At 43.7% G+C, this 21720-nt stretch overlaps 2 protein-coding genes across 8 annotated transcripts in view; one reads left to right on the top strand and one right to left on the bottom strand.

The window, feature by feature from the left end:
• The window catches only part of afap1 (actin filament associated protein 1), a 144523-nt gene extending 131791 nt beyond the window's left edge, over positions 1–12732 (top strand). For all 4 annotated transcript variants that reach the window (XM_014206540.2, XM_014206537.2, XM_014206538.2 and 1 more), the window contains 5 exons: positions 1441–1552; positions 5461–5625; positions 5983–6173; positions 9657–9824; positions 10271–12732. In XM_014206540.2, the coding sequence (XP_014062015.1) occupies positions 1441–1552; positions 5461–5625; positions 5983–6173; positions 9657–9824; positions 10271–10297 (663 nt within the window). In that variant the 3' untranslated portion in view covers positions 10298–12732. The remainder of the gene's footprint in view (positions 1–1440; positions 1553–5460; positions 5626–5982; positions 6174–9656; positions 9825–10270) is intronic.
• A 7408-nt stretch (positions 12733–20140) lies between these two features.
• LOC106608564 (VPS10 domain-containing receptor SorCS2) overlaps positions 20141–21720 on the bottom strand; it is a 500590-nt gene continuing 499010 nt past the window's right edge. For 3 of the 4 annotated variants that reach the window (XM_045721503.1, XM_045721502.1, XM_045721504.1), the window contains exon 26: positions 20142–20914. In XM_045721503.1, coding sequence (XP_045577459.1) covers positions 20850–20914 — 65 coding nt within the window. In that variant the 3' untranslated portion in view covers positions 20142–20849. Of the gene's footprint in view, positions 20915–21720 lie in introns of all 4 variants that reach the window. The other variant, XM_045721501.1, reaches the window with a different exon arrangement.

The raw sequence follows: 21720 nt of genomic DNA, 5'->3' as shown, positions 1-21720 counted from the left end.
GATACTGTATGGAGAGAGGAGGGGATTGGAGAGGGATACTGTATGTAGAGAGGAGGGGATTGGAGAGGGATACTGTATGTAGAGAGGAGGGGATTGGAGAGGGATACTGTATGGAGAGAGGAGGGGATTGGAGAGGGATTAAATAATGCAATTTGAGTCTCAATTCTTGTTACGTGTTATTTCTGCAGAGACATGCTTTGATTTAATATAATGGTGTTGATACTGGCCACCCAGAATCTAGGTTTCCAGACATTATCCTCAAAATTCCTGCTGGCTTAGTCCTACTGTAGTGTGTCTCTTAGTAATGTGATTAAAAACATGGCCATGCAGAGGAATGGTGTTACAAGCATATTGAGCCCCTCGTAAAATAGGTTTTCCAGTATTGAGTGTATAGAAGTTAGGGTCTGAGACATTGACCATGCACTCTTTAGCAAACCTTAGCTAGAAGCCTGATATTAACCTGAGAGAAGTAGGGGGATCAAATAGCTGTCGTGTGTTAGGCTGCGTATCAGTCCAAGCACTGAGGACCACCCAGCTGTTACAGGGTTCTCCTCCTGTGGTGTGTGTGTGTGTGTGTGTGTGTGTGTGTGTGTGTGTGTGTGTGTGTGTGTGTGTGTGTGTGTTCACACTGCTCCTTTACCTTTACACTGACCATCACCTCCATATTATGTCATTATATTTGTAAAACATCACGTGTCAAACTCATTCCACGGAGGCAGAGTGTCTGCTGCTTTTCCCTCCTCCCTTCTACTTGATTGATGAATTAAGGTCAGTGATTAGTAAAGAACTCTACTCAGCTGGTTGTCTAGGTCTTAATTGAAAGGAAAAGCCAAAAAGCAGCAAACACTAGGCCCTCCATGGTATGAGTTTGACACCCCTGGTCTACATGAACCTGAGGTGTACTGGACCTGGCACCCAGCACTGTTACACACATTAGGCATTACATGGTGTTGTGGAGTTGCTGTTTCCCAGCAGAGTGTGTGTGTGTGTGTGTGTGTGTGTGTGTGTGCGCGTGTGTGTGTGTGTGTGTGTGTGTGTGTGTGTCCGTCCTCAGATGAACCTTTCCTTGTCATCAGACACACAGTCACACACACACACACACACACACACACACACACACACACACACACACACACACACACTACAGGGGTAATATGGTACAGTAGGACTGGTTTAGCCCAATGCTGGGATTACTGTGTTATGTTTAACTTAAAATGTGTTTGTACAGCTGTGCACAGAGAACTTCTCATGATCATATCCACCTGGGGAGTTTGGTGGACAATGTGGATTTTTATTGAAGTGGTTTTTGTAGCCATTTTAACTGTCTGTTCACTTCATGGTTTTCATTATATGTGCAAATTGTACTTAGCAGTTTTAAGACTGTGCATTTCAACCAGATTATGAATGGTTGTTCTCTCTTCCTCCTTCTCAACCAATCAGCTGAAGGGGAAAAAGGTCCCAGTGACCAATGGGACAGCGTCTAAACAGAAGGTGGACAAGAACCAGGCCAAGAAGACCAATGGAACAGCGTCTGTGAAACGCAACAACTCCAGTAAGTGTGTGTGTTTCTGTTTGTGTCTCTGTATTTGTGTGTGTGTGTGTGTGTGTGTGTGTGTGTGTGTGTGTGTGTGTGTGTGTGTGTGTGTGTGTGTGTGTGTGTGTGTGTGTGTGTGTGTGTGTGTGTGTGTGTGTGTGTGTGCGCGTTTATGAGCTATATAGGTAGAAAGTGTGAGAAAGCAACAGAGAGGCACAGCGATATAGACACATTCCCATGAGTACATTACAGTCTACATATCATGACCCCCAGTACTGGCATGTTGTTTCATCTAGTGCTAGCCTGTCACTTCCAGTCATCGTTATACCAGCCACTGGCTGTGACATGCAGCAGGAACCTGGTCTTAGTAGACACTAAGTCTGGCTCCCCACTCCTCAGTCAAACACACCACTGATCGCTTTCTAGGGAAACTGGAACACCACAACAATCCGGAAAATGCCGGAATTCCCAACTGACAGTTGGTGAAGCAGCAGGAGTAGACATATTTTGGGTGGGGCTAATACAGTTAGAAACCGTCCGTCATATCCAGACTAAACTATCATTCATTCAAATAGCTGCATGAACTGGCACATGTTTGGCCAGGGGACAGAGTGGTCACTGGTGAGGCTAATCTGGGTGATGGAGGGCTGTGTGTATTCAGTAATGCTTGATCTACGACCGTTTTCAACCCGCTTTCTCAGACATTTTGGATTCAGGGTCTGTTACACAATCCTTGTTTAATCTCAGGCTAAAATAGGCCCATATCGGTGTATCGATGGTTGAAGATGTCAAGTGGTGGTTTGATTGAGTATACAGTCCTTCGTAAAGGCTAATGTGCTAGTGAGGAGCACACACACACACACACACACACACACACACACACACACACACACACACACACACACACACACACACACAGTCATCATTCGTGGTGTGGAGAGGCTCCAGTGGCCTCTGTGGTTTAAGGCTTCTTATTCGGTTTATTATTCTCCAGCAGGGTTGGACCCTACCCTCTTCTGGGTGATTAATAGGTATTTCAAGGCTGAGGTTTGGGTTATTATTCTCCAGCAGGGTTGGACCCTACCCTCTTCTGGGTGATTAATAGGTATTTCTAGGCTGAGGTTTGGGTTATTATTCTCCAGCAGGGTTGGACCCTACCCTCTTCTGGGTGATTAATAGGTATTTCTAGGCTGAGGTTTGGGTTATTATTCTCCAGCAGGGTTGGACCCTACCCTCTTCTGGGTGATTAATAGGTATTTCAAGGCTGACGTTTGGGTTATTATTCTCCAGCAGGGTTGGACCCTACCCTCTTCTGGGTGATTAATAGGTATTTCAAGGCTGAGGTTTGGGTTATTATTCTCCAGCAGGGTTGGACCCTACCCTCTTCTGGGTGATTAATAGGTATTTCTAGGCTGAGGTTTGGGTTATTATTCTCCAGCAGGGTTGGACCCTACCCTCTTCTGGGTGATTAATAGGTATTTCTAGGCTGAGGTTTGGGTTATTATTCTCCAGCAGGGTTGGACCCTACCCTCTTCTGGGTGATTAATAGGTATTTCTAGGCTGAGGTTTGGGTTATTATTCTCCAGCAGGGTTGGACCCTACCCTCTTCTGGGTGATTAATAGGTATTTCTAGGCTGAGGTTTGGCTTCACTGGGTTTCTGGTCAGTTTATGAACTCTGATAAGCATTGGTTGGTTCTTTCTCCTCCTCTCCCATTCCTCTCATCCCCTGTTCTCCCCTCCCATTCCTCTCATCCCCTGTTCTCCCCTCTCATCCCCTGTTCTTCCCTCTCATCCCCTGTTCTCTTCTCTGATTCCTCTCATCCCCTGTTCTCCCCTCCCATTCCTCTCATCCTCTGTTCTCCCCTCTCATCCCCTGTTCTCTCCTCCCATTCCTCTTATCCCCTGTTCTCCCCTCTCATCCCCTGTTCTCTCCTCCCATTCCTCTCATCCCCTCTTATCCCCTGTTCTCCCCTCTCATCCCCTGTTCTCCCTCCCATTCCTCTTATCCCCTGTCCTCCCCTCTCATCCCCTGTTCTCTCCTCACATTCCTCTCATCCCCTGTTGTCCCCTCTCATCCCCTGTTCTCTCCTCCCATTCCTCTCATCCCCTGTTCTCCCCTCTCATCCCCTGTTCTCCCCTCCCATTCCTCTCATCCCCTGTTCTCCCCTCTCATCCCCTGTTCTCTCCTCCCATTCCTCTCATCCCCTGTTCTCCCCTCTCATCCCCTGTTCTCTCCTCCCATTCCTCTCATCCCCTGTTCTCCCCTCTCATCCCCTGTTCTCCCCTCCCATTCCTCTCATCCCCTGTTCTCTCCTCCCATTCCTCTCATCCCCTGTTCTCCCCTCCCATTTCTCTCATCCCCTGTTCTCTCCTCCCATTCCTCTCATCCCCTGTTCTCCCCTCCCATTTCTCTCATCCCCTGTTCTCTCTCATCATTCTTCTCATCCCCTGTAATTTCCTTCCATTCCTCACCTCCTCTCTGATCCTATTCTCCCCCTAATCCCTCCTTCCCCCTAATCCCTCTTTTTCCCTAATCCCTCCTTCTCCCCTTCTCTTCTCCCCTTCCATTGCCCATTTCCCCACACTGTTTGGGTTTAATGGTGTGAAGGTACACTATATATACAGAAGTATGTGGACAGTATGTGGACAGCCCTTCAGCCACATCCGTTGCTGACAGGTGTATAAAATCGAGCACGCAGCCATACAATCTCCGTAGACAACCATTGGTAGTAGAATGGCCTTACTGAAGAGCTCAGTGACTTTCAACGTGGCACCATCATAGGATACCACCTTTCCAACAAGTCAGTTCGGCAAATTTCTGCCCTACTAGAGCTGCTCCTGTCAACTGTAAGTGCTGTTATTGTGAAGTGGAATCGTCTAGGAGCAACAACGGCTCAGCCGTGAAGTGGTAGGCCACATAAGCTCACAGAATGGGACCGCTGAAGTGCGTGGAGCGTATAAACCGTCTGTCCTCGGTTACAATGCTCACTACCGAGTTCCAAACTGCCTGTGGAAGCAACGTCTGCACAATAACTGTTCGTCGGGAGCTTCATGAAATGGGTTTCCATGGCCGAGCAGCCACACACAATCCTAAAATAACCATGCGCAATGCCAAGTGTCAGCTGGAGTGGTGTAAATCTCGCCGCCATTGGACTCTGGAGCAGTGGAAACACCTTCTCTGGAGAGATTAATCACGCTTCACCATCTGGCAGTCTGACGGATGAATTTGGGTTTGGTTGATGTCAGGAGAATGCTACCTGCCCCAATGCATAGTGCCAACTGTAAAGTTTGGTGGAGGAGGAATAATGGTCTGGGGCTGTTTTTCATGGTTTGTGCAAGGCTCCTTAGTTCCAATGAAGGGAAATCTTAATGCTACAGCATAAAATTACATTACGAGCAACAATGGCTCAGCCGTGAAGTTGTAGGCCACACAAGCTCAAAGAACGGGACCGCCTAGTGCATTTCTGTGCTTCCAACTTTGTGGCAACAGTTTGGGGAAGGCCCTTTCCTGTTTCAGCATGACAATGCCCCCTGTGCACAAAGTGAGGTCCATACAGAAATGGTTTGTCAAGATCGGTGTGGAAGAACTTGACTGACTTGCACAGAGCCCTGACCTCAACCTCATCGGACACCTTTGGGATGAATTGGAATGCCGACTGCGAGCCATTCCTAATCGCGCAACATCAGTTTCCGACCTCACTAATGCTCTTGTGGCTGAATGGAAGCAAGTCCCCACAGCAATGTTCCAACATCTAGTAGAAAGAAAGCCTTCCCAGAAGAGTGGAGGCTGTTATAGCAGCAAAGGGGTGACCAACTCAGTATTAATGCCCATGATTTTGGAATGAGATGTTTGACGAGCAGGTGCCCACATACTTTTGGTCATGTAGTGTGCATATCTAACTCCTCTCTCCTCTCTGTCCTGTAGGTGCAGAGCAGTATAAGTACGGTAAGAACCGCGTGGAGGCGGACGCCAAGATGCTGCAGGCTAAAGAGGAGGAGCTAATAAAGAGAAAGCAGGACATCAGGAACAGTCTGACCCAGCTGAAGAAGGACAGGAAAGACCTGCGCACCACCATGGAGGCCAGCACCGGTACGACCGAGACACACACACACACACACACACACACACACACACACACACACACACACACACACACACACACACACACACACACACAGCTTCTACCAAGGTAGAGAGAAGAGGGAGAGGTGGAAGATGGAGAGATGATGGGAGGTTTAGGAGTGAGTGGTGTTTGGTGGAGTTATGGATGGGAGGTTTAAGTTTAGGATTGAGGGGTGCAGGATGGAAGAAGGGTTTGGAGGGGGAGAGATGGGAGTCAGATGTTCTTATCCTGGCTGACTTCTCAATAAACTACAAATAAAGGTAGGACAGATATGGAGAGTGTATGGTAGTGCTGTGACCCATTCTAAAACCTCCTTCACGCAGCTAAGCGTTCCGCTGGGTCCCTGGCGGAGCGGCTGAAAAAGGTGGAGGACGAGTGCAAGCTGAAGGAGGACGAGAGGGTGAGCCTGGAGCTGGAGCTGACAGAGGTCAAGGAGAGTCTGAAGAAAGCCCTGAACGGAGGAGTCACTCTGGGGCTCACCATCGAGCCCAAGTCTGGCACCTCCAGCCCACAGGTCAGACCTCGATCACGTTTATTTTATGAATCCCTTTTTACATCAGCAGATGTCACAAAGTGCCTTACAGATACCCAGCCTAAAACACCATAGAGCAAGCAATGCGGAGGCAGAAGCACAGTGGCTAGAAAAAACTCCCTAGAAGGCAGATACCAAGGAAGAAACCTAGAGAGGAACCATTAAGTCCTGTTCTGGCTGTCTCTACCATGTCCATGAACCATGGCTGAGTCACAGTACTGTACAATGGCTTCCTTCTCTTGAAAGTGAACAGACAAAAGCATTTTTTTCTATGTAAATTAGCCTAGAAAAAAACGATCTCAATTGAAATGACTTAAACTAAATCAAACCTGTGCAGAAAAGATAATTGACCTAGATTTATAGTCTCTTCACTGTGTCCAGCTTGATAACAGTCATTTATAGTCTCTTCACTGTGTCCAGCTTGATAACAGTCATTTATAGTCTCTTCACTGTGTCCAGCTTGATAACAGTCATTTATAGTCTCTTCACTGTGTCCAGCTTGATAACAGTTATTTATAGTCTCTTCACTGTGTACAGCTTGATAACAGTTATTTATAGTCTCTTCACTGTGTCCAGCTTGATAACAGTCATTTATAGTCTCTTCACTGTGTCCAGCTTGATAACAGTTATTTATAGTCTCTTCACTGTGTCCAGCTTGATAACAGTCATTTATAGTCTCTTCACTGTGTCCAGCTTGATAACAGTCATTTATAGTCTCTTCACTGTGTCCAGCTTGATAACAGTTATTTATAGTCTCTTCACTGTGTACAGCTTGATAACAGTTATTTATAGTCTCTTCACTGTGTCCAGCTTGATAACAGTTATTTATAGTCTCTTCACTGTGTACAGCTTGATAACAGTTATTTATAGTCTTTTCACTGTGTACAGCTTGATAACAGTCATTTATAGTCTCTTCACTGTGTCCAGCTTGATAACAGTTATTTATAGTCTCTTCACTGTGTCCAGCTTGATAACAGTCATTTATAGTCTCTTCACTGTGTACAGCTTGATAACAGTTATTTATAGTCTCTTCACTGTGTCCAGCTTGATAACAGTTATTTATAGTCTCTTCACTGTGTACAGCTTGATAACAGTCATTTATAGTCTCTTCACTGTGTCCAGCTTGATAACAGTTATTTATAGTCTCTTCACTGTGTACAGCTTAATAACAGTCATTTATAGTCTCTTCACTGTGTCCAGCTTGATATCCGTCATTTATAGTCTCTTCACTGTGTCCAGCTTGATAACAGTCATTTATAGTCTCTTCACTGTGTCCAGCTTGATAAGTTATTTATAGTCTCTTCACTGTGTGCAGCTTGATAATAGAGGTCGACCGATTATGATTTTTCAACGCCGGTGCCGATTATTGGAGGGCCAAAAAGGCATATACCGATTAATCGGCCGATTATTTTCTTTTTATAATGACAATTACAACAATACTGAATGAACACTTATTTTAACTTAATATAATACATCAATAAAATCAATTTAGCCTCAAATAAATAATGAAACATGTTCAATTTGGTTTAAATAATGCAAAACAAAGTGTTGGAGAAGAAAGTAAAAGTGCAATATGTGCCATGTAAGAAAGCTAATGTTTAAGTGCCTTGCTCAGAACATGGGAACATATGAAAGCTGGTGGTTCCTTTTAACATGAGTCTTCAATATTCCCAGGTAAGAAGTTTTAGGTTGTAGTTATTATATTATTATAGGAATTATAGGACTATTTCTCTCTATACGATTTGTATTTCATATACCTTTGACTATTGGATGTTCTTATAGGCACTTTAGTATTGCCAGTGTAACAGTATAGTTTCCGTCCCTCTCCTCGCTCAAACCAGGAACACATCGACAACAGCCACCCTCGAAGCAGCGTTACCCATGCAGAGGAAGGGAAAAAACTACTCCAAGTCTCAGAGCGAGGGACGTTTGAAACGCTATTAGCGTGCACCCGGCTAACTAGCTAGCCATTTCACATCGGTTACACCAGCCTGATCTTGGGAGTTGATAGGCTTGAAGGGGTGGGTATAATTTCTGGAACGTTCCAACAGGAATCTGTTCCAAAAAACGTAAAGTAAAAGGTTGCCAACCAACAACGCATACAAAGTAGCAATGCATACAAACCTAGCTAACTAGCTGCCGAATAGGCATCAACTCACCACGTAGCTTATTCTTAATGTTTGTCCATAAGCAAACAGACATGTGAGGACAGACATTTTTCGGAATAAACGTGATGAGTGAAAAACGCAATGAAATAGACCACTACCTACCCGGTATCTTATTCTGCCGCTATACAACTTTGTATGCGTTGTTTTTTGGAAACCTTGTTATTTACGAAGTTTTTGGAATAGATTCCTGTTGGAACGTTCCACAAATTATACCCACCCAGGTTGAAGTCATAAACAGCGCAATGCTTGAAGCACAGCGAAAAGGGCTGTTTGAATGAATGCTTATGAGCCTGCTGCTGCCTACCACCGCTCAGTCAGACTGCTCTATCAAATCATAGACTTAATTATAATATAATAAACACACAGAAATACAAGCCTTGGGTCATTAATATGGTCGAATCTGGAAACTATCATCTCGACAACAAAAGTTTTTTCTTTCAGTGACATACAGAACAGTTCCGTATTTTATCTAACAGGTGACTAAGTCTAAATATTCCTGTTAGGCATCGATGTTTAGGTACATTGGTGCAACGACTGTACTTTTTTCGCAGATGCGCTTGTTAAATCAACACCGTTTGTTGAAGTAGGCTGTGATTCAATGATAAATTAACAGGCACCGCATCGATCATATGCAACGCAGGACACGTTAGATAAACTAGTAATATCATCAACCATGTGTAGTTAACTAGTGATTATGTTAAGATTGATAGTTTTTTATAAGTCTAATGCTAGCTAGCAACTTACCTTTGCTTCTTGCTGCCCTCGCGTAACAGGTAGTCAGCCTGTTAATCCTTGTGGAGTGCAATGTAAGGCAGGTGGTTAGAGCGTTGGACTGGTAACCGAAGGTTGAAGAAACGAATCCCCCCTGAACAAGGCAGTTAACCCCCGTTTCTAGGCCGTCATTGTAAATAAGAATGCGTTCTTAATCTGACTTGCCTAGTTAAATAAAGGTGTAAAAAATAATAATTAAAAAAACTGAAAATAAAAAAAGAAGAGAAAAAAATCGGCAAATCGGTGGCCAAAAATGCCGATTACCGATTGTTATGAAAACTTGAAATCGGCCCTAATTAATCGGCCATTCCAATTAATCGGTCGACCTCTGCTTGATAACAGTCATTTATAGTTTCTTCTCTGTGTCCAGCTTGATAACATTCATTTATAGCTTCTTCACTGTGTACAGCTTGATAACAGTCATGTATAGTCTCTTCACTGTGTCAATACGCCCAACATACTCATGACAAACAGGCTGTTACAGATGTTGCTGCTGACTCTGAATGGTGTGTATCTGTGTGTGCAGTCCCCAGTGTTGCTGAGGCGTACCGTAGAGAACTCTCCCATCTCCAGCTGTGACACCAGCGACACAGAGAGCTGTTCTACTCTGCCCGTGAACAGCGCCTCCCTCCTCCGCAGAACGACCAATCAGAAACCCTCGGCCGTCCGCGGCCATGTCCTCAAGAAGGCTAAGGTGGGACAGAGTTACAGAGAACACACACCAGTGGAGGCTGGTGGGAGGAGCATAGGAGGAGGGGCTCATTGTAATTTCTGGAACGGATTGGAATGAATGGAACGGTATCAAACACATCAAACATATGGAAACCAACGTTTGACTGCATTCCATTTACTCCATTCCAGCCATTACAATGAGCCAATTGTCCTATAGCTCCTCCCATCTGTCTCTTCTGAAACACACACACACCTGCATTTACACACACACACACAAAACACCCTCTGCACTCATTCACCTGTTAAACCACACATCTCTGACACACACCCACACACACACACACACATCCATTGCCACACATCCCATCCCAGTCTAATGACTGTACTGAATTTGCGTGTAACTGTCATATTTGTGTGTAATTGCATGCATATCCACACTCAACTCACTCAGTGTTCCCTTTGTTGCAGGAATGGGAGATGAAGACTGGCACATGAGCAACAACTCTCTTCACAACAGTCCTGTCTTATTAGCTTTTTATTTTATTTTAATGCCTGTATATATTTATTTAAATCAGTTCGTATGGGGATGAAGGTTGAAGAGGAGTACACTACAAGCATAGCCAAACAGAGAGACGATCAAGACAATGCAGATTTTTGTCTACTTTATTTCCTGGACATAAAGAACTAGCAGTCTTTTCCTAGCGTACCATGTCATGTTTCAACTACTCTGTCGTGTACTTTTGTATTGCCCAATCTTGTTTTTTTGTTAGTTTTTTTGCTGACATCCACTTTCATACAGTTTCTTGTTGCCTGTTTCTCCATCACATAAAAACAATCTGGTTTCTTCAACTCTTGGGGTTCCAAAATCAAGTGCATATTTATTTGTAAATGTTTATTAGGTAAGTTCTAGCATCCTTGTGATTATTTATGTTGATAATATTTAATGCTTGTTGTATTGTGTAGCTCCCTCTCTTTAGAACAGGAACTGCACTGTGCCACTAATGTCCACATCATCTGGATCCAGCCGTTAGTATCACTGTTAGGCAATCCAGATGATTTTCAAATCATCAAACCAGCAATACACCTTCAGTACTCCTAGTCCTTAGTGGTTGATGCCTGGGAGTGGGCCACTCAGTAAAGTGCAGGTCAGACTAAGGCGTGGTGGTGTTCTGGTGAGTTTGGCCACTGGCGTTGGAAAAGTCCTCAACCTCAAGTAATGTAGCCTCTTGTATTTACACTTCTACATCCAGGAGGTGCCACTGGTGCACTGTAACCCTGTGGTCTGGTCTCACTCTGTGTGTGTGTGTGTGTGTGTGTGTGTGTGTGTGTGTGTGTGTGTGTGTGTGTGTGTGTGTGTGTGTGTGTGTGTGTGTGTGTGTGTGTGCGTTAGTTTATGTGTGTGCGTATGTGTGTGTGTGTGTTGAAATGTCTTGAGGCACATTCCATCCCCATCATTAATACACTGTTAGAAATAGAAGCCCTTGCAGTATGGTCAGAAATACTGTGTGTTCTCCGCTTCAACCAGAGACTGTAACCTGGTTGTGGATTCTTGAACTTCCAGCTGCTACTCTAGCAACACGTTTCAGCTCACACACACGTCACACACACACACACACACACACACCAGACAGACACTACAGACACTTTTATGTAATTTATTTCTAATGGTGTTTTTGGTAATGATTTTACCACATCTACAGTACACTGCAAAATATTCCCATATCCACACTGCAAAATATTCCCATATCCACACTGCAAAATATTCCCATATCCACACTGCAAAATATTCCCATATCCACACTGCTCAGTGTAATCTAACCACGGTGCTTTGTAGGGGTGAGACGTAGCATGTTGATGTACTACTGCAAGCAAGCTAAGTTTTTACTATTTTTACTCAAAGGCACGTTTACCTTTAAAACGTCTGGTTTATGGTGCATTTATTGGCCTAGTTGGAATATGAGGCTGTGCGTAACAAAAATGGCCGCCAACAGCTGTTTTCAAGTTATCAGTGTACATGTTTGTATCCCTCTTTGCTTCTCTATTCATTCAGATTGAGGTTGGGATTCAATCCCATCGCGAGTTAAATGCATTGCGGTGTTTTAAAGGCTATTGAGCCGACATATGCAGCGTTTATCGTGAATGGGTTCTTCGCAAACGTGGGAACATTGCCTTAAAAAGCCTCAATGCCTATAACCTGCGATCGGATTGGATCCCGGCCAAAGTCCCACTAGGCTGCGAGTTAGAGCTAGCTCTTCACCACAAGATGAGGGAGAGATGAGGAGAAAGAGTTACACGTCTAGTCCATTTTGGGCCCTTTCTTCTCTGTTTAAACAACTTCAAATCTGAAATGGGCCGAGAGAGAGATGATGTCACTCAGAAAATGTGAACCCAATGTACCTGTACATAGCTTTGTGGGAGGGGACAGGATGGGAGAGGTAGGGGATGGGAGGAGGAGGGGGGGTATATTGGGTAAAGGAAGTAGGGGAGAAACAACAAAAGAGTGGAGGGGGGAGAAAGAGAGTGGAGTGGGGAGGGGGTTGGGTGTATTGGGTAAAGGAAGTAGGGGAGAAACAACTAAAGAGTGGAAGGGGGGAAAGGGAGTGGAGTGGGGAGGGGGTTGGGTGTATTGGGTAAAGGAAGTAGGGGAGAAACAACTAAAGAGTGGAGGGGGGGAAAGGGAGTGGAGTGGGGAGGGGGTTGGGTGTATTGGGTAAAGGGAGTAGGGGAGAAACAACTAAAGAGTGGAGGGGGGGAAAGGGAGTGGAGTGGGGAGGGGGTTGGGTGTATTGGGTAAAGGGAGTAGGGGAGAAACAACAACATTGTTTGTTTTGCACCTTAGACTTTTCTACTCCATTGTACTTCTATTGACAGTCACCAACTCGGTGACGAACGGCTGTATATAAAAAGTAATAAACCTCTTTACAAATGTTCCCTTTCTCAGGCCTTGTGTTTATTGAAAATTGGTTAACTGTTTAGTCGGACCAAATGAAACTCATATCCCCATGAAAATGTTATTAATCTGTATGTTCTCAAAAAACAAAGCATTGAAAGAAATGACCCACATACTCTGAAAGTATTGGGACAGTGCCATTTATTGTTGTTTTGGCTCTGTACTCCAGCACTTTGGATTTGAAGTGATACAATGACAGATGTTAAAGTGCAGCCTGCCAGCTTTAATTTGAGGGTATTTTCATCCATATCAGGGGAACCATTTAGAAATTACAGCATTTGTTGTACATAGTCCCAAAAGTATTGGGACAAATTCACTTATGTGTATTAAAGTAGTAAAAAATATAGTATTTGGTCCCATATTTCCAGCACACAATGATTACATCAAACTTGTAACTCTACAAACTGTTTTGGTTGTGTTTCAGACTATTTTGAATGGTAGATAATGTATTGTGTCACTTTTATTGTAAATAAGAATATATGTTTTTAAACACCTCTACATTAATGTGGATGCTACCACATTTAATCTAGCATTTTGGGGGGGGTATGATATTTATGCCTCTAACTTTCTCACACCATTCACGATTCATTCAGGATTATACGTAATCATGGTAGCGTCCACATTAATGTGCCAGGAATATGGGACCAAATACTAAACTTTTGACTACTTTAATACACAAGTGAATTTGGAGTACAGCGCCAAAACAACAACTGTCCCAATACCTGTGGAGCTCACGTTATATAAGAAAACAGTCAATGAAAACGTGCTAACTGCTAGCTGATGAAACAAGAATGTGCTAGTCTCATCAATGCAGGAATAAACCCAATGCTGCTGTTTTAGGTCTGCTGGGGGTTGTCTCATTTGATCGGATTCATCTGGATGGGTCTGAAGTGATGGAGGATGACAACCCCGTTATCAATTACCCATCAGCTGTCAGAGCAGCTTACCGATCATTGCACTTGCACAAATTTGTGCAGAACAGGCAACAGCCTTTTATCAATTGAATTTGTTCAATTCCTGCATCCTCTCTGGCCTCCTTTTGAAAAAGGTCAAAGGTAATCGAGGAGATGGAAAGTGGACGAAAATGTGCTTGTTTGAAATTACTCTCCTCCAATTGCGTGTCATCAGGCAAATGACGTTTATAGGGTGGAATCCTAAAATACATGTATAAAGTGATAAAAACACATTTAGCTAGTTATGCAAGATGTTATAAATAAACAGGTAAGTAGCATGTCGTTTTTAAATGGACAACAGGTGGTGGTGTGGCAGATTTCAAAACTCTTCTGCAAATGAACTCCGGTAAGATACACTTGTGCTTCCTCGCTAAAACTAGGCAATCAAGGAGGGGAGGACAGTCTTCTGTTTGCCTACTAACGAATTGACACACTCCACGACCACTTATCGGTTTCCGGGCCTCGTAGGAGAGAGGTCAGAGTACAGACATTTTCCCAAATGAGAAAAGGTTAATGCCGCTGGGGTTAAATCCCTGCCTTGTAGCCAAGAGGTCGTGGGTTAGCTCCTCATCTCTTGTTCTTTAGTTTCTTCAATTGTCGATGTCATAGATAGGTGTTTAAACAGTGAAGGAGTTGGTGGCTTTGGGGTTTGATACCTGCCTTGCAATCAAGCGGTTGTCGGTTTGAGCCTCATCTCTTGTGTTTTAGTGTAAACAAACAAAGAGAAGTGCATATTGTGTTGAAGAAGTCTGTGGCGCTGGCGTAAGGATCTCACCCCGTAAGGGTTGTGGGTTTGAACCAAAGAAGACGTGAAGGGATGGTTGGCTGGCGGGTGCAGGCAGAAGGGCATGATAAGTAGGGGTGGGTAAATCCTGGGGTTCCCCCCCCCCTCCATGTAATTTCTGAACTGTGGTTATGGGGAAAAAATAGGTGCTTAGTTTTTAATAGAACATGCCTATATTAAAATAAGTGCCTAATATTCCCCCATAACCACTGCTGTTCAAAGGCAGGTGTACCCCCAAACATTAACCCCCACCCGTTATCACCTTCCCACAACTCTGTGGTTAAGAGGTGAGATCCTTACACCTGTGCCACCACATCCTTCACACGTTCAACACATCTATTAATATGCAGTGCATTCGGAAAGTATTCAGACTCCTTGATTTTTTTCCACATTTTTTTACATTACAGCCTTATTCTAAAATGAATTAAATCGTTTTTTTTCGCTCAGCAATCATCACACAATACCTCACATTTACTTAAGTATTCAGACCCTTTACTCAGTACTTTGTTGAAGCACCTTTGGCAGCGATTACAACCTCAAGTCTTCTTGGGTATGACGCTACAAGCTTGGCACACCTGTATTTGAGGAGTTTCTCCCATTCTTCTCTGCAGTTCCTCTCAAGCTCTGTCAGGTTGGATGGGGAGCATCGCTGCACAGCTATTTTCAGGTCTCTCCTGAGATGTTTGATCGGGTTCAAGTCCGGGCTCTGGCTGGGCCACTCAAGGACATTCAGAGACTTGTCCCGAAGTCACTCCTGTGTTGTCTTGGCTGTGTGCTTAGGGTCGTTTTCCTGTTGGAAGGTGAACCTGCGCCCCAGTCTGAGGTCCTGAGCACTCTGGAGCAGGTTTTCATCAAGGATCTATCTGTTCTTTGCTCCATTCAGTCCATACTGCTGAAAAACATCCCCACAGCATGATGCTGCCACCACCATGCTTCACCGTAGGGATGGTGCCAGGTTTCCTCCAGATGTGAAGCTTGGCATTCAGGCCAAAGAGTTCAATCTTGGTTTCATCAGACCACATAATCTTGTTGCTCATGGTATGAGAGTCTTAGGTGTCTTTTGGCAAACACCAAGCAGTCTGTCATGTGCCTTTTACTGAGGAGTGGCTTCCGTCAGGCCACTCTACCATAAAGGCGTGATTGGTGGAGTGCTGCAGAGATGGTTGTCCTTCTGGAAGGTTTTCCCATCTCCACAGAGGAAAACTGGAACTCTGTCAGAGTGACCATCGCTCCCTGACCAAGGCCCTTCTCCCCCGATTGCTCAGTTTGGCCGTGCGGCCAGTACTAGGAAGAGCCTTGGTGGTTCCAAACTTCTTCCATTTAAGAATGATGGAGGCCACTGTGTTCTTGGGGACCTTCAATGTTGCAGACATTTTTTGGTACCCTTCCCCAGATCTGTGCCTCGACACAATCCTGTCTCAGAGCTCTACGGACAATTCCTTCAGCTTTTTTTTTGCTCCGACATGCACTGTCAACTGTGGGACCTTATATAGACAGGTGTGTGCCTTTCCAAATCATGTCCAATCAATGGAATTTACCACGGGTGGACTCCAATAAAGTTGTAGAAACATCTCAAGGATGATCAATGGAAACAGGATGCACCTGAGCTCAATTTAGAAACTCATAGCAAAGCCTCTGAATACTTATGTAAATTTGGTATTTCTGCTTTGTTTTTTTGGTTTTTGCAAAAATGTATAAATACCTGTTTTTGCTTTGTTGTTATGGGGTATTGTGATCTCATTATGGGGTATTGTGATGTCATTATGGGGTATTGTGTATAGATTGATGAGGAAAAACATTTATTTAATCAATTTTCGAGGCTGTAACGCAACAAAATGTTGAGAAAGGGAAGTGGTCTGAATACTTTCCAAATACACTGTATATTTAACATCGACAATTGAGGAAACATACAAAAACCTACCACACTCTAGTTCCTTGCCTGGATATGACCCTACATCCTGTGCTTCAGGGCTGAGATCCTTACACCAGAGCCACCAACTCCTTCACACCTAAAATGCTTCCCTTTGTATGTTTGACATCGAGAGTTCTGCAAACGTTCATTAAAGTACAAGAGATGTGGCTCGAACCGATTAGTTCTTAACCAATCAAATCTGCTAATTGGTGATGACATGTTAGTTATTCACTTGATGAAAACCATTCAGTTTGATTTGAACATACCAATCACTCAGTTGGAAGGAGCAAGGTATTGGGAACAGGGGGATTGTTAGTTCAATTCCCATGTGTGCCATTACTAAGTACATATTTACTGTGAGTTGGGTAGGTTTAAAAAAGCATTTATCCAACCTCCCCCCAGCCATTCCATGTACTTGATCTATTCCAGAGCTAGCACAGCTGATTCAACTAGTCAACTAATCATCAAGCCCTTGAAGAAAGTGAAATATTTATTGAGCAGATACAATGATGACAAGCAACATGTAGATTTAGGGGAGTGATTTATTCCAGAATGCAGGTTAAGTGCACTACGCTCTCTGTTGAGGACTTCATAAAATTTTTCATTTATTTAAACAAAATTCAAACAAATAAAAAAAACATGAATAAAACTGTGAGGTCAACTTCACATGATCTTAGTCATCAACAGTGAATCTCCTTCACAAATATATTGGATTCTCTTGACCCCCGCCACCCCCCTTCAACAAGGGGTGGACATAATAACAGACGAGACATCTCTAGAAAACTAAGAACAAGCCAAATATAAGCATATATATGTACAAAAGAACATGAAGAACAGACCGTCAGGCCGGTGTGTGTCTGGGTGTATCAGATAGGCCTACCATCATCATGAATGGAACTGACTCACTGGAAAGCTAGAGATTGACTCTGAGCATTGGTCTGTAGACTAGTACTGTCTCATTCAAGACATCTCTAGCAAGTCTGTATGGCCCAATGTGTGAAGACGGTCCACTTCACTCTAGACTGTACTCTTCAAGATGACTACGTCCTTAGTGCAAATGAAACATCTTGGGATATTTTGAGAAGGGAAGGAAAGCTACTTACCAATGTAGATTTGATAATGAGAGATCCTTTCCAGTTAAACAATGGATACAACAGAAAGTAGCCTATCTAAAAGTCTATGATACTTAGCTATACACTGAAATATTGCTAACTGATACATGAGAAGCAAGCAATGGTATTGAGAAACTCTCTGCGTCATTGTACTGTTATGAGAGGATTCAGTGGAGGAGGAGACCTCCAAAAAAAATGACTGTGTATGTTTTGGTATCAGTGTAAAATACTCACACTCACGTGAAGGACTATATACAGTGAGAGGTTGTTCATATATACAAATCTATGTACACAAGACAAATTATATGGGGAGAAATACCACCACTAACTCTGCCTAACATAGGCTCAATAATGACAGCCACACCATCTCCATGACGACGACTTTGTCTCTGGGGAAATGAACTCACGTTGACCTCTGACCCAGGGGCTATCTTGGGGTTGGGGTCAAACTGTTATTAGTAAATTAACAGAGGAAATGCACCGGAAATGTGGGATTTTGTCGTTTTGATGAGAGGTTTGGCTGGAGTTGTAGTTCATGTTAGATGAGCAGAGGAGTCCACTTCTTTTTTAGGCACCATGGGGCAAACAATGGCTTTCTAACCCGGGGAGGTGACATGCTGTAAATGTGCTGAAATATCACACAACCACATACCATTCTAAGTGTCACTCTTTTAACCTCACCTGCTCATCAAGTACCATAGAACATCAAAAAAATTATACAAATACTTCATCTTTAAAAAAATGATTAAAATATGAATTATTAAAGAGCATTCTTATACATTGTTGTATGATGAAAGGAGACATATTAACAAGGATTTCATGTAAATAATGGTGAATGAAAGAGGATTTTCCCACATGCTTCATTTTAGCTCAACTCAAGTACCTGTATCTGGGATTTATAAACAGAGCAACACCACCCCCTAGTGCCTAAATGGGTAGTTGCATTCTTCTCACAAAGGCAACCCTGTCTCAGTTCAGACTGCAACCGTTCCACGTCCTATCCTTCATATAACTTCCCTGCAGATTTAAAGTGGGCGCTCAATCTCATTCTTTTCCGAATAAGAGTGTTATTGCATTTGAAGTGTGAGAGAGAGAAAAAGAGCCAATTATAAATTGCTTCTCCTAAAAACATTGCTTCTCTTTATTTGGTAGTAATGGAGGTGGTAACAACTCCACCTCTCTTTTCTCCACTGCTAAACTATGCCCATCCAGAATGTGTGTGAGAATTATTTTACCAAACTGTACTTCTCACGGCTATGGCCTGGTCATTGCGTGGTTCTGTTTTGGTGATACTGTGTACAGCACCCCACTATCCTCCTACTACTAGTGAACTAGCATACACTTCATCACCAAAAGTATGTGGACACCTGCTCATCAAAGATCTCATAAAAAAATTATGGTAATTATGGTAATTAATATGGAGTTGGTCCCCCCTTTGCTGCAATAACAGCCTCCACTCTTCTGGGAAGGCTTCCCACTAGATGCTGGAACATTACTGCGGGGACTTGCTTCCATTCAGCCACAAGAGCATTAGTGAGGTCGGGCACTGATGTTGCGCGATTAGGCCTGGTTCGCAGTCGGCATTCCAATTCATCCCAAAGGTGTTCGATAGGGTAGAGGTCAGGCCTCTGTGCAGGCCAGTCAAGTTCTTCCACACCGATCTCGACAAACCATTTCTGTATGGACTTCACTTTGTAACTGGGACATTATCATGCTGAAACAGGAAAGGGCTTTCCCCAAACTGTTGCCACAAATTTGAAGCACAGAAATGCACTAGGCGGTCCCGTTCTGTGAGGTTGTGTGGTCTACCACTTTGTGGCTGAGCCGTTGTTGCTCCTAGACATTTCCACTTCACAGTAACATAATTTACAGTTGACCGGGGAATCTCTAGCAGGGCAGAAATTTCACGAGCTGACTTGTTGGAAAGGTGGCATCCAACATTGAAAGTCACTGAGCTCTTCAGTAATACAATTCTACTGCCAATGTTTGTCTATGGTGATTGCATGGCTGTGTGCTCGATTTTATACACCTGTCAGCAACGGGTGTGGCTGAAATAGCCCAATTTACTAATTTGATGGGGTGTCGACATACTATTGTATATACAGGGCATTCGGAAAGTATTCAGACCCCTTGACTTTTTCCACATTTTGTTACGTTACAGCCTTATTCCAAAATTGATTAAATGCATTTCTTTCCTCGTCAATCTACACACAATACCCCATAAAGACAAAACGAAAACTGTATTTTAGAAATGTTTGCAAATATATTCAAATAAAAAATAAAAAAAACATTATTCACATAAGTATTCAGACTCTTTGCTATGAGACTCAGAATTGAGCTCAGGTGCATCCTGTTTCCATTGATCATCCTTGAGATGTTTCTACAACTTTATTGGAGTCTACCTGTGGTAAATTCAATTGATTGAATGTACTGAGTAAAGGGTCTGAATATCTATGTTGCAAAAAAAATTATAACCTGTTTTTGCTTTGTCATTATGGGGTATTGTGATGTCATTATGGGGTATTGTGATGTCATTATGGGGTATTGTGATGTCATTATGGGGTATTGTGTTGTCATTATGGGGTATTGTGATGTCATTATGGGGTATTGTGATGTCATTATGGGGTATTGTGATGTCATTATGGGATATTGTGTGTAGATTGATGAGGGAAAAAAACGATTTAATCAATTTTAGAATAAGGCTGTAACATAACAACATTGTGAAAAAGTCAAGGAGTCTGAATACTTTCCAAATGCACTGTATAGCGTATCTAGAAACTACCTGGTGAGAGTCAGTGAAAGACGAGTCTTACAGTCCAGAGCGTTCTAAATAGCAGGCCAGTAGGCAGGGCGTTCTCTGTGATGTCACCGGATTTCTCTTTCCTCACTGGGTGGTGTCCAATCAGTCTCCGAGGGGTTTAGCCAATGAGAATACACAGAGCAGTCATGACACTGGGTACAAGGACACAAGGACACTGGGTGCAAAGGACACTGGGTGCAAAGGACACTGGGTAAAAAGCAGAGTTGGCCCACACCCCCAATGTTACAGTAACACAGTGGAGGACGAGATAGAGGGACGAGCAGAATGGAGCATAAGTGTCCCTCTGAGTTAGAGACGGAAATGAGGGAGCAAGGGGCTGTGGAGAGGGGGAGAGGAATCAGAAAGGAGAGGAGGGAAGAGATAGGGACTAATGCTAGACTGTAGTGCTTTCTCTCTCCCTCTGTACGGGGAGCGGTGGATTGGTTGGTCAGACAGAGAGACAGAGGGGGAAGGCAGAGTAGAGTTCCCTGTGCTCGTTAGCATGGCTAGCTGGTTAGCGTGTCCGTGTTCAGCCATCAGCTGGTCAGGTAGCTGTGCAGCTCTCTGGAGTTGATGCTCAGCACCACGCCCGAGTGGTTACCTAGCAACAAGGAGAGAGAGGAAGTAGTGAGACCAGAGTCGAGGGTCGGTTGGTTTTAAAAGAGAAAATACCACCTGCTTCTTTATCTTGCAACATTAAAGCATTTCCTTGATTGTCCGTTTCTCTTTGACTGGATGGTTATCTTTTAACTAACCCATAGCTCTGATTTTAATTAATATTTCCCATTGATATAGGTATTAGAATGCTTAAAATGTTTTACCTTTAACTCACAATATCAATATCAGTTTAGTAGCTTTTATGAATAATACAACAGCAAATAAGGAATACCTTGGATTGTTAACTGTTCTGTTAAATGTTCTGTTAACTTCCTGGGCTTGTGAGTGGTAGCAGGCTGTTCTGTTAACTACCTGGGCTTGTGAGTGGTAGCAGGCTGTTCTGTTAACTACCTGGGCTTGTGAGTGGTAGCAGGCTGTTCTGTTAACTACCTGGGCTTGTGAGTGGTAGCAGGCTGTTCTGTTAACTACCTGGGCTTGTGAGTGGTAGCAGGCTGTTCTGTTAACTTCCTGGGCTTGTGAGTGGTAGCAGGCTGTTCTGTTAACTACCTGGGCTTGTGAGTGGTAGCAGGCTGTTCTGTTAACTTCCTGGGCTTGTGAGTGGTAGCAGGCTGTTCTGTTAACTACCTGGGCTTGTGAGTGGTAGCAGGCTGTTCTGTTAACTTCCTGGGCTTGTGAGTGGTAGCAGGCTGTTCTGTTAACTACCTGGGCTTGTGAGTGGTAGCAGGCAGTTCTGTTAACTTCCTGGGCTTGTGAGTGGTAGCAGGCTGTTCTGTTAACTACCTGGGCTTG

Source organism: Salmo salar, chromosome ssa07 (genome assembly GCF_905237065.1).
Source record: "Salmo salar chromosome ssa07, Ssal_v3.1, whole genome shotgun sequence".
Classification (NCBI taxonomy): Eukaryota; Metazoa; Chordata; class Actinopteri; order Salmoniformes; family Salmonidae; genus Salmo; species Salmo salar.
The sequence above is the reverse complement of the archived record's forward strand: the minus strand, read 5'-3'. Positions and strand labels throughout refer to the sequence as shown.